Raw genomic sequence first — 13,446 nt, 5'->3', positions numbered from 1 at the left:
AATGCCACCGGAGGCACATTGCGCATATGCTAAGAGGAAGTATCCTCTTACATAACCTTTAAGTAAACTCATTGATAGGTACTGAATAAAACATGGAATTAAAATAATCGTAACATAAATATGGATACTGCAATGACTTAATAGCATAAAACATATTCAGAAAGACAAAAAATTGCATATCTGTTTATAAAAAAGTGATTCTGGTGGTTTTCCATCACCCCACAGTGAGACTGTGGCTAAAATAAACAGCCACCTTGGAGAATAAAAGGGTCTCAAGAGTAAACAAAGAATGAAATTACCACCGAGGTGGATTATCTAGCAATTGAATTACCAACATAGCCTCTGGCTCTGCATAAGCAGAAGCCACCCTTTCTCTGGCCTTTATATGAGGGAGACAGCCATTTTGGGGGGGGAGGGTAGGAGGTTAGGTTGTAGGGTTTCTGTTTTTTACCTTTTGCATTGTGATTTTATTTTTCTAAGAAGAGTACTGATTATTGTTTGCTTCCTGGCACAGTATTATGGTTGGCTTATACCTGATCATTTCTCCTGCTGAATCCTGCCAAGCAAATTGTGATTATGCCCCTTTAAAGGTGAAGGATTATAGCAGCCTGGCTTGTTTGTATAAGGCCAGTGTGGGAAGTATCATTCAGTTGGGGAAGCTATGTTGTGACAGCTGAGAAGAGGCATGACGCGTCCGGCATCTTGGCAGGGGGTTAGACTAGATCAGTGGTCCCCAACTGGTCGATCGTGAATGACTGGTTGATCCTAGAGGATCTCCAGTGGTGTAGTGTGGCTGCCGCTAAGGCAGACTCCCTGCCTACCCCGGCCCCACACCGCTCCTGGAAGTGGCCAGCGCAGGCCCGCAGGTGAGGGAGCAGGGGTCTCCCTCCACGCGCTGCTCCTTGCTGCAAGCACCACGCCTGCAGCTCCCATTGGCCGGGAGAGCTGCGGGGGCGGTGCTTACAGAGAGGGGCAGTGTGCGGAGCCACGTGCCTCCCCCCCAGGGGCCACAGGGACGCATTGGCCCCTTCCAGGAGCAGCGTGGGGCTGGGGTAGGCAAGGAGCCTGCCTTAGCCTCGCTGCGCCCGCTGCCGACTGTGAGCCGCCGGAGGTAAGTGCTGCCCGGCAGAAGGCCACACCCAATACAGTGGGGGTCACGGGTCACATGCCGCTGCCTCCCCCCCCCAGCCCAGGTCCTGGGCCGCTGCCTACCTCCCCCTCAACACCCGCAGCACCCCCGGACCAGCCCCCAGAGCACCCACAGCTCCCCAGCCCAAGTTTTAGTTAGGGGTGTATAGTAAAAGTCATGGACAGGTCACGGGCCATGAATTTTTGGTTACTGCCCGTGACCTGTCCATGACTTTTACTAAAAATACCCATGACTAAAACGTAGCCTTAACTATAGGCATAGCTGTAGTGATGCCAAGTAAAAGGATTAAAGTTAGAAAGCAAATAAAGGTAAAAATATGCATCTAAGTCTAAAAGTTAATCTAACAAGGTACAGGCTTTATTCAGAATGATTTCTGTCATTAATCTTCCTTCTTCCCAGCCATGGCTGTCTTTCATAGACTCATAGACTTTAAGGTCAGAAGGGACCATTATGATCATCTAGTCTGACCTCCTGCACAACGCAGGCCACAGAATCTCATCCACCCACTCCTGTAACAAACCCCTAACCTATGCCTGAGTTATTGAAGTCCTCAAATCGTGGTTTAAAGACCTCAAGGTTAGGACCTTCCATAGAAGTGCAAGATGCTGGTTTCCCTTATCTTCCTAGGTGAAAGGTCTTTTCCTAAGCAGGTCTCTCTCACCTATTTTCAGTTTCCAGAGACTTCAACCCCTCCTTGGTGGAAGGACCCATCTTTCTCATAAGAACATAAGAACATAAGATTGAGAACTGGTTAAAGGACAGGGAACAAAGGGTAGGAATTAATGGTAAATTCTCAGAATGGAGAGGGGTAACTAGTGGTGTTCCCCAAGGGTCAGTCCTAGGACCTATCCTATTCAATTTATTCATAAATGATCTGGAGAAAGGGGTAAACAGTGAGGTGGCAAAGTTTGCAGATGATACTAAACTACTCAAGATAGTTAAGACCAAAGCAGATTGTGAAGAACTTCAAAAAGATCTCACAAAACTAAGTGATTGGGCAACAAAATGGCAAATGAAATTTAATGTGGATAAATGTAAAGTAATGCACATTGGAAAAAATAACCCCAACTATACATACAACATGATGGGGGCTAATTTAGCTACAACGAGTCAGGAAAAAGATCTTGGCGTCATCGTGGATAGTTCTCTAAAGATGTCCACGCAGTGTGCAGAGGCGGTCAAAAAAGCAAACAGGATGTTAGGAATCATTTAAAAGGGGATAGAGAATAAGACTGAGAATATATTATTGCCCTTATATAAATCCATGGTTCGCCCACATCTCGAATACTGTGTACAGATGTGGTCTCCTCACCTCAAAAAAGATATTCTAGCACTAGAAAAGGTTCAGAAAAGAGCAACTAAAATGATTAAGGGTTTAGAGAGGGTCCCATATGAGGAAAGATTAAAGAGGCTAGGACTCTTCAGTTTGGAAAAGAGAAGACTAAGGGGGGACATGATAGAGGTATATAAAATCATGAGTGATGTTGAGAAAGTGGATAAGGAAAAGTTATTTACTTATTCCCATAATACAAGAACTAGGGGTCACCAAATGAAATTAATAGGCAGCAGGTTTGAAAAAAATAAAAGGAAGTTCTTCTTCACGCAGCGCACAGTCAACTTGTGGAACTCCTTACCTGAGGAGGTTGTGAAGGCTAGGACTATAACAATGTTTAAAAGGGGACTGGATAAATTCATGGTGGCTAAGTCCATAAATGGCTATTAGCCAGGATGGGTAAGAATGGTGTCCCTAGCCTCTGTTCGTCAGAGGATGGAGATGGATGGCAGGAGAGAGATCACTTGATCATTGCCTGTTAGGTTCACTCCCTCTGGGGCACCTGGCATTGGCCACTGTCGGTAGACAGATACTGGGCTAGATGGACCTTTGGTCTGACCCAGTACGGCCTTTCTTATGTTCTTATGTTCATCTCCTTATATGTAAATGGGGCTTCCATTGTTTTGATTCCACTATGCTTAATTTACACAGGAGACAAGTAAACAGCTGCCTTCTTCCCAGTCTGAGGGGAACCTGTTTCTCCCTGTTGGCCACAGACTTTAAAGCATTATATCAGTAAGTATGCATATTTCTCATATAGCATTATTACATAAATATCATTATGAAATTTACCACCAATGTGTCATTAGCTTTCAGAAAAGACCTCACTCTATGCACTTTTATAATACAGTCAGTTGGTTGAGTTGCTTATCACTTGAGGTTCAGCCCCCCCATCTTTATAGCCCAGTAAATCTCCTTTACCTTTGATAGTGCTTTACATGTTACTTGTAGAGTAGTTTAGTTGTTAGTTCTTTCTTTCCCAACTCTCACCATAAAAAAAAAAATTCTGCTTTTCCGCCTCCTCAATCTACCCATAAGTTTGTAGTCTAAATTTTCTTTTCCCACTTCCTGCCCAGGGCCGGTGCAAGGAAGTTTCGCCCCCCCCCCCTCCAGCCCTGCAGCAGCTCCTCTCCACCCCCCCCGCCCTGAGGCATCCCCCCCCCACGGCAGCTCCCCCCCAGCCCGGGAAGCCGTGTGGCAGTTCCCCACCCCAGATCACCTCTGCTCCGCCTCCTCCCCGAGCACGCCACGCCCGCTCTAATTCTCCTCCCCTCCCAGGCTTGTGGCGCCAAACAGCTGATTGGCGCTGCAAGCCTGGGAGGTGGGAGAAGTGGAGCGGCGACTGCGCGCTCGGGGAGGGGGCGTAGCAGAGATGAGCTGGGGTGGGGAGCTGCCGCACGGCTCCCCGGGCCAAGGGGGTGGGAAGCTGCCGTGGGGGGGGTGCCTCAGGGCGGGGGGGAGCTGCCGCAGGGCTCCCCACCCCAGATCCTCTGCTACGCCCCCCCCCTGAGCACGCCATCCCCACCGGCAATGACAATAATTGCATGGAGCGGCCGCTGCGCTGGGAGAGGGAGTCTGAGCCGCACGTGTCAGCGCGCCGCCGCCAGCCCAGCCCAGGAACACTGTAAAAAAAAAATTGGGGACACCGCTTTTTGGCGCCCCCAAATCTTGGCGCCCTAGGCAACCGCCTAGTTTGCCTTAATGGTAGCACCGGCCCTGTTCCTGCCCTTTCCAACCAGAGAGCTTTTCCTTCACCCTTATGCCCAGCTCTACTGGGGCTCAAGAGGTGCGTATCCTGCCAGAACACCTTCCCAGTAACAGACAGTCACCTGCAGTGCATTTGCTGCCTGGGTGAAGGATATGTCCTGCAGAAGTGTACTTACTGTCACAACCTCACTCCCAGGGCCAGAAAAGACCAGGACATTTGGTTGCGACTTCTCCTCATGGAGAAATCAGTGCTTCCAGCTTCGGACCCTGGCGCGAACACTTCCCCTCCATGGTCCTCATGCTCCAGTAGGTCGTCTATCAACCCCTGTTTGCCATGTCCTTCCAAAGTCCACGGGTAAAAGGAAAGGAGTGGGCACCTGACCAAAAGAGCCCATGGGAGGGCTAAAACTTTTTCAATTTGGGAAAAACTTCCCTTTGTCTGTTCTGTTGTTGGTCTCCTGAGAGAGGGGACAGAGCAGAGACAGGGCTGGGACTATGCTGTAAAAAGCTTTTTTTCCAGGTATGAAAATCATCAGATCATACCTAAAACCTACTCATAAATCAGAAAATGTCTAGAAAGACGCGATTAGGTTTATTTCTGATTGGCTTGTGGACTCCTCTGTGCTAACCCCAAATGCTTTTTGTTTTGCTTGTAACCTTTAAGCTGGACCTCAAGAAGGTTATTCTTGATATTTAATTTTTGTAAGTGGGTTTTTTTTAATCTAGCAAAAGCCTAAGTTCCAGATGTATTTTCTTTCTTTTTGTTTTTAATAAAATTCACCTTTTTTAAGAACAGGATTGGATTTGGGTGTCCTAAGAGGTTTGTGCATATGTTGTTTAATTAGCTGGGGCAACAGCTGATTTCCTTTGTTTTCTTTCTCAGCTCTTCCCCGGGGGGGGGGGGGGGTGAAAGGGCTTGAGGGTACCCCACAGGAAGGAATTCCCAAGTGCGCCTTCCTGGGTTCCAAGGGGTTTTGCATTTGGGTGGTGGCAGCATCTACCCATCCAAGGTCAGAGAGAAGCTGTAACCTTGGGAGTTTAATACAAGCCTGGAGTGACCAGTATTATTTTTTAGAATCCTTGCAGGCCCCCACCTTCTGCACTCGAAGTGCCATAGTGGGGAATCAGCCTTGACAGTGTCTTAGATGACCCATTCAAGCAAGAGGGAGTTGTCACCCCTCCCTAGTCAGCTGGCAAGGTAGCACAAGGTTCTATTGTCTATCTTACCACTTAAAGATAGAAAAGAAACCGAACAACGACACAGGAGTTTGCCCTGCCTGTGAACAGAAATAAAGGGCTGTTTTCAGTATAACAAAGTGTAGGGAAAGGTACTCTGGATCCATTCACTGAAGAAAATCCCTGGCAAAAGGAGGTGCTTTCATGAACATTTGGATCCTGGTTCTTGAGAAGACAGCCACCTCTGCAAGACTGAACTTTGAGGGGGAAATCTATGTTCTTAGATAGGAAAGGTAACTATTGGTAAGTGTGGACCAGATTTGCATTTTATGATTTTGTTTTTTATTGTAACCACTTGTTTCCACCATTCCCTCTTGTTCCTAGTTAAATCTTTATCCTTTCCTAAATAAAATTTTTGTTTTTAATGCTTACAGGGTTGACAAGAGCATTAGTTTAAGGTAGAACTGGTAAACTGTGGCAAGCTGAACCTTTAGGTGCAAAGGAACTAGAAATTCTGTGAGTAACCAGTGTCAGGGGCTGGATATCACAGGGGAACGATTCAAAGGGATTCGGGGATTGGGGTGTACCTATCGTTAACTTGCAAGGCAAAGGAAGGGCTGGCGTAGCCCAGATGAGAGTGCTTGAGTGACTGAAGAGCAGGCAGTGTCAGGAAGCTGACACCCAGCTACCACAAGGAAGACACCCTTTTGCTGGAGGCAGGAATAAGAAGTTCATTCAGTCCTGGGTACCTTAGAACTGTCACAATTCATGCTACCTAAATAGTCAGTGATTTGAGCCCTTTCTGTATTTCTAGAAACTAGGCTAAAAGTTTGATGGCTACAGTAGCAAAATTATACAATTGTGTAAATATACAAAATATGGGACGTTATTATGACTTTCATTATCTCCATCTTTAGTACCACATCTGCTTTTAGACAAAACAGTTTATCAGATGCAAATATACTCTACCAACAGTTAAGTAAATACAAAACAGTGAGAGAAAAGGTATGCTTTATTTGAGCTTCTTTTGGCCTGGATATAATCTCATTTAGAGAAAAGAAAATTAAGGAAATAAAACTAAAGCTATTGATTTCATCAAGTTTTACAGAATTTACAGACAAACAGGAGAAAACTCATGCCTATCTCACGAGCATATAACTGGATTTCTAGGGCAAAATTATCTCTCTTCCTTCAGTCATTGCACAACATGTTCTTATTATCCACTACCAAATTTTACATTTTTGCTTGTCAAAATAGCATCAGCAATGTAAACATCTGTTCCATATGTAAACTTTAAACAGTAAATGTGAACACATTAATTTACAAAAAAAATCAAGAACAGAGTATCACCAAATTTATTACAATTATGGCATATAATGCATAATACTGTTTCAACAAAAATTTGCAACCTACTGAATTTATAACAAAAAGGAAGCAGAAACAAAAAAGCATATGTGTAGTGCCACACATCAGAGTAATATTATTATAAGGCTATAACAAAAAAATCTATGTATCCTAGGGAAAAAGTATATTTTACTGGCTAAGACAAATCAAGACTACATTTCTAATCACTTCACAACTGTAGTGTAGGGTTTTTCTTAGAACAATCTAAAATGTATCAGATATTATTCTCCTTTGCCTTGAGTATATTAATGTACGTTAGTGTTTGATAGTACTAACTATAATAGGGTTCAATTATTGGCAGAGATTCAACATGTGGATTGTCAGGTTTACACTTTGGACAAGAACTGATTTTTTTAAATTGTGCTCAAATTCTTTAAAAGGAAAGGAGGGAAACAATCTGTTACCAAAAAAAGCAAAGGTAAAAAATAAACATAAAAAAAGTCAATACTTGAAAGAGAATTTTTTTTTCTGAATAATCACCACACAAACACAACTGATTATTGAAGAAATTAAACGCTCCGTAGACTAAGTCAGAAAGAGTGAGTTTATGTTATTTATTTTATATGCTTTTTCTGTATCTTTGTTTGCTTTTTGTTCAAAATTAGTAAAGAGAAATAGTCACAAGGCAATCTAGAAAGCCCAGTGCCACTACAGATTTCCTTTGTAATGTTTAACATGTCTTTGTAGTGCAAGGCAGAGTCACATTCTCAACCATTTAAAAAAATATCACATTTCAAAGTTATCATCAATGGTCTAAAAATAATATATATATAAATCATCACGGTAACCAAAAAGACTTTTTTCTTTTTCCTCTGATTATATTTCATTAAGACATTTGCTGTTAACAAATGCTTTCTTGAAAACTACACCACTTTGAAATCTAGTTAGGCAGCTTGTGCACATCACAGCATTCTGTTTGCAGACACATTGAAAAAGATAAAGGAAAAAGAAAGCTGAAATACAGTTCAGCTTGTCAATGTCTGTAATGTGTTGCATCATTTTTAGGCAGCACTGGAGACGGCAAGTTTCTTCAGATGATCCATAAAGACTTGCAAGCTGACATCATCAGTCAGAATGGGTGCTCCAGACTCCTCCAAGAGAAAGTAAAAACAAGGAGAATTCATTAGATTATATTAATTATGAAGCAAGTGTAGTTGGGAAAAAAACATTTTTTAATGCACAGTATGTTCTGTAAAATAATCATTTAATATTTTTAAAAGGGCTTTACAAACATCATTTTGACAAAAATGCAAGACTGTAGGTTTACATACGTTTAATATATTTGCATAAATTCAAGTATAAACCATCACAACTATATTCCTTCCCATCTTAAACAGATTCTGCAACAAGACAATGTGGGGAGATAATTAAATGCATTTGTGGGAAGCCTAAAGTTTTAGATAGTTGACAAATATTGAATACACATTTTATAGAGAAAATAAATAAAAAGTCATGCCATATTTCCTACACTGTTCCTATCTAAGGGTATGTCTACACCCAGCCGCTAGTTCGGCGGCTGGGAATCGAAGTTCTGGGTTCGACTTATCGCGTCTTGTCTGGACGCGATAAGTCGAACCAGGAAGTGATCGCCGTCGACTGCGGTACTCCAGCTAGACGAGAGGAGTACCGCGGCGTCGACGGGGGAACCGCGGCGTCGACGGGGGAGCCTGCCTGCCGCGTGTGGACCGAGGTAAGTTCGAACTAAGGTACTTCGAACTTCAGCTACGTTATTCACGTAGCTGAAGTTGCGTACCTTAGTTCGAATTGGGGGGTAAGTGTAGACCAAGCCTTAGTGCACTAAATAAGAAAAAATAGAAAGACAGAGGAATGCCTGTTACTACCACCACTAAATTAACTATCATTTAACACACACACCCAAAATATCAATGGGAAACACAAGATAGCAAACCGCCCAGGGCCTGATCCAACGCCCTCTGAAGTCAAGGGGTATGTCTACACATTGGCGTTCATGTAGCTCCAATGTATAGATATAGCTAGCTTGGGTACTGAAGCAGTGAAGCCCGGGCAGCACAAGCTTCCATATGAGTAATACATTCCAGGCGGGCTAGGACAGTCCATGCTGAAGCCCGAGCTGCCATGTCTTCATTGCACCAGTACCCAAGCCAGCTCGGGTATGTCAAGATAAGCTGTAATTACACCCCAGGATTCCACTATAGACATACCCAAATGGAGAAGTCTTTCCATAGACTTCAATGCATGCTGGCTCAGAGCTAAACGACAGTTCCATTCTGTGGTTCTTAAAACTGGTAATGATATCGAAAGGTCATACACTGCAGAGTCAGGGGTCAAAAAGATGCCGTCTCCCCATTTTTTTTTTCTTTGCTCTCTGACCTCAGGGAACAACTTGAAGAATTCCAAGAAGCTCCCTATGAAGTGCTCATGGCAAAATACAAGCTTTAAGAGGATGAAATGAAAAAACTGAGTGTGGATATTAAAGAGACATATTTGCTTGGACTCACTTGGGAGAGAGCCTTAGATAGCTAAGAAGTCAAGGAAACAGACAGTAAATTTTCAACATTTTAGCGTGAGTGCTATTTTAAAAAACACATACAAGTGGTTCTCTGATTTCATATCAGATCAGCCCATACTAAGCAATGAGCCCAGCATTAGAAAAAAATTGGCAAATTACTCAAGTTTCCAGGTAAAAAGGCCAAAACCTGTAGTACATAAAGAAAAACAACAGACTTGGCAAACATTATGTAATTAAAGCTCACAAGACCTCTTTTAAGGTCCATGTCATTATCCGCATTTTACAGAGGAGCAGGAGGAGCACCCCATAAACACCAGCAAATCTGCCTCATTTTCTTCCATCAACTCCCTCTTTAAAACCCTCCTTTGCTATGAGACTACAAAAAACTTGACAATGGTTAGGCTGTGGTTGTGCTGAGACCACCGTCTCTCATGCTGACCTATACTGTCTTCGTGTACTCCCACATCTATCTATCTGTCCAACTATTATACTTTTTCTTACAAACTGCAAGCTCTTTGAAGCAGGGACCATCTTTTTGTTCTGTGTTTGCACAGTGCCTAGCACAGTGGTGTCCTAGTCCAAGGCTGTGGCCCCTAGGCACTACAGAAATGCAAATAATAATACAGATAAAGAAAACAGACAGAGCACAGAGGTTAAGGGCCACATTTTTAAAAATGCTCACTATTTTGGGGTACCTGTCTTTGCATGCCCACCTTGACACAACTAAGACTTCATTTCAGAGACATCCATAACTCCAACTAAAGTCAGTGAGCTGAATGGGTGTTCATGACACTTTTCATGAACAGGAAACACGTGTCTAAATTAGGGCACTCAAAATTAATAGCCTGTTTTTAGAACTGGCCGAAGCCACAAAGTGATCAGTGGCAGAGTCGGGTTTAGTAGTTTAGTCTGAATTCGCCTCTCCTTGTGCAAGGAGCAGTAACAGGATTATAAATAGACTGTAATCGAGGAGTCAGAGTGTGACTCACCACTCCACAATTTTTACATTGGAAGAGAGCTCGACATCACCTAATAATTCACCACCAATGTAGCTGAAGACCATCTAGAGAGTAGTTCAGTAAACAACAAATCGAACACTTTGTCTACTGAGAATTCTGGGATCTGTAGTTAACCAGTGAGAAAACTAGCAAGGTTTCACTGTATGAAACTGAGAAGTACATGAAAATTAGCTTTGTTTTTGCACAGACCACACAAAGATATAATTTCTATTCATTTAAAAACCTAGCACTGCAGCATGCAAGCATATACAAAATTTAAATTTAACACAGGCAGATATATTGATGCCAGGAAGTTTGGAATTAGTAGAGACTTAAAACATTGTAAACAGCTTTTTCTCTTAAAAACTGTAAAATGCCCAGTCACCACCAAAGAAAAAGTACAGTTGAAAGCAGTGACAAGCACAGCTAGATATTATCTTGTATCAAGTTCAAATTAAATTATTACAATAGTTTAAAGAGTAATTTGAAGATGTACTTTCAAGTAAATACAATGAAACTCTCTATTGAAATTTAATTTTTTTTTTCTGAATATGTTTTAAATACAGTAAATGCACATACAGGGCCAAAGTTTGAAAAATCTTCACTTACAGTATGATATTAAAGGGTAAACTATATGACTCATTGCCTCCTGAAACACGGTTTCAATGGTGTGCAGGTGCCCTCTTCAGGGCAATGTGGAGTATCAAATTTTATTGGTGATTTTCACCAATTCAGACATCAGCCAGAATTACATGAAACAACCCAAATAACTCAGGGAAAGGTTAAGAGCAAAATTAGTTAAGTTTAAAACTTAGTTTAAAATTGCAAAAAATGGCATATATCATGTGATAAATGGACTACTTTATTTGGTTGAAGTCTGTTTGCACAAGCTACTGAAAGCTAACCTTGCAGGAGTTCATGCAGAAATTATATAATACAGTGCCAATGGAAATGTGAAAAATTCTATTTTTACTTTGCAGCTGAGTCTCTGTCAATAACATTGGTAGGGGAAGCTTGCCTTTTCCTTTCTAAATAAAGAAGAGTCTAATTTGTCCAGCCTGAAATACAGTTACTTAGTTTTTTTAATTGGGTCAAAGTTTTGTTTTGGTTACATTATAAATTTAACGAGATATCAAAATATTTCTCCAATGTTTCGGACTGAATATGCCCGTCATCAGACTACTTGGCAAAAGCTTCCACTGTTTTGGTATCAACAACAGAAGTGTGTACAAACCTAATGTCAGTACATTTTTATTTGACAATGCCACTAACTTGGCATTTATGCACAGTTATATTTCTTTTCCTGTTATGAAGTTCAAAGCTGGAAGGGAGGATAGGAGATTGGGATGCAGAGCTGTTATGGCTGCAACAGAGTCAGGAAAGTGAATTGCTGTAGGTAGCCCTACTTCCTGAATTTCTGTATATTTAATAAGCTTTCTTCCTGGAGATAGGACTTGAAAAGCTAATTTTCCTGGTTACTCAATGGCAGCCTGGACCAGGGGAAACCTAGGTATCAATAAAATACTGGTGCACTACCCCGCCCTTGTTAAATCTTAATCTCAGAGTCTATCAGTTTGTAGGACAGTTTTCTGGCACTTTTTGGTGATCAATTCCTGAACTATATTGCTGAGATGAATAACAGATTTTCTGGATGCAAAAAAATTCTTTGCCCAAGGATTAGTGCCCTCTCATCAAATTCTTTACAGTGAAAAGAATTTGAAGACAGTCTCTGATTTGGGAAGACATCTCAACTCAAGCCTAAGAGACGTTTCCAAGCAGCAAACTGGACCAATTTTTTTCAGGGGAAATAAAGCAGCAATGATGCATCTTCTCTTTAATCTTGGTAGTTTTAAGTGGCAGCCAGGAATACTGTATTTTTTCTCATTTTGTATTAACTGTGGCTATTACTGCCAGTATGCAGCTAATATTTCATTGTGTCTAAAGCTGGGAAACTGAAGATAGAAAAAAAATATTCCTTCAAGCATATTCACCAATGAAATAAGCTTAGCACAATGTTTTGTATCCTTACCTGTCCCCAGGCATACATGTTGTTGTGAGTCTGAGAGGGATTGACTTTAGAAAGCAGGAAGCGGGCCTTTGAAAACATAAACCAAAGGGGAAATAAATCACTACATTTAAAACAAAAGAAATCTTATAGCCACAGAATTTAGCCTTATCTGAAGCAAAACATGCATGGTTGTCATTTTCTTAGTATTTTCTTTTTGGTAAAGTCAAGTTTTTGCAGGGAAAAGTGAGTAAGCGCTAAGTGACGGTAAATGTGAACCAAAATGTAAAGATCCCTGGATTCCATAGCTACAACACACAAATAATCTGAGATGTTGACAACTTTTCAAAGTTGTGGAAAATTTAATTAAAAAAAAAAAACCCTAGTAAAATAAATGTAAATAATAGAATACTAAGAAATGTTTCAAAATCCAAAAACTAATGCAAGAATAATAGTGTCTAAAAAAGGGACTCAAACATTAAGTAACAAGTTACTTCTACATACTTATTTCTGTCAGAATTTCAACCTCCTAATTGCTAAGTCACCATTTATATATCTATCCACTAAATTTGTTTTAATAATTAAATGAACGCTTATAATATCTTTAATTTAGACATTAATAATACCTCATTTCTTAAACCTATGTACACAGTTCATCGTACCTGGCTTCCTCCATGCTCTGTATCAATGTACCGGGGCATTGGGAATCTGGAATGGAGAATTTCCTGGGCATCATCTGTTGGAGCTTGTAAAAGATGGCGGAAATTTTCATATTCTGGCATGTCTTGGTAGCCTGACTTGCGCCACTGAGCTATGGTCTAGAGAATAAAAAGTTTAAAAAGCATATCATCATCATCATTTGTATTATCATAGTGCCTAGGATCCCCAGTCATGGACCAGGACACTATTGTGCAAGGTGCTGTACAAACACAGAACAAAAAGACAGTCATCCATTTTCACAATACAGTTGATATAAATAGGACTTTCAGAGGGGAATGTTCCAATGCTCACCTCTACTCCACCATTCTTGCCCTCTTGCTAGACTTTGCTCCCTCCAACTATTAATACCTATTAACTTATAAAATTGACTCTCTAAACACATGATCTAACAATATGTGTATGTAACAAAAGCAGGTAATATAATCTTTTACTTGTGTAGCCACTGCCCTTGCCCATACTTTT

The 13,446-nt window shown here is 41.4% G+C and overlaps 1 protein-coding gene across 1 annotated transcript in view; it reads right to left on the bottom strand.

Annotated features, from left to right (window-relative positions):
- Positions 1–6,367: 6,367 nt before the first annotated feature.
- SEC23A (SEC23 homolog A, COPII coat complex component) overlaps positions 6,368–13,446 on the bottom strand; it is a 45,521-nt gene continuing 38,442 nt past the window's right edge. The window contains exons 18-20 of the mRNA XM_065402399.1: positions 12,927–13,082; positions 12,289–12,354; positions 6,368–7,861 (exon numbers count right to left, since the gene is read on the bottom strand). Of these exons, the coding sequence (XP_065258471.1) occupies positions 7,772–7,861; positions 12,289–12,354; positions 12,927–13,082 (312 nt within the window). The 3' untranslated portion in view covers positions 6,368–7,771. The remainder of the gene's footprint in view (positions 7,862–12,288; positions 12,355–12,926; positions 13,083–13,446) is intronic.

This window comes from Emys orbicularis, chromosome 4 (genome assembly GCF_028017835.1).
Source record: "Emys orbicularis isolate rEmyOrb1 chromosome 4, rEmyOrb1.hap1, whole genome shotgun sequence".
Lineage (NCBI taxonomy): Eukaryota > Metazoa > Chordata > Testudines > Emydidae > Emys > Emys orbicularis.
This window is presented reverse-complemented; position numbering and strand designations above follow the sequence as displayed.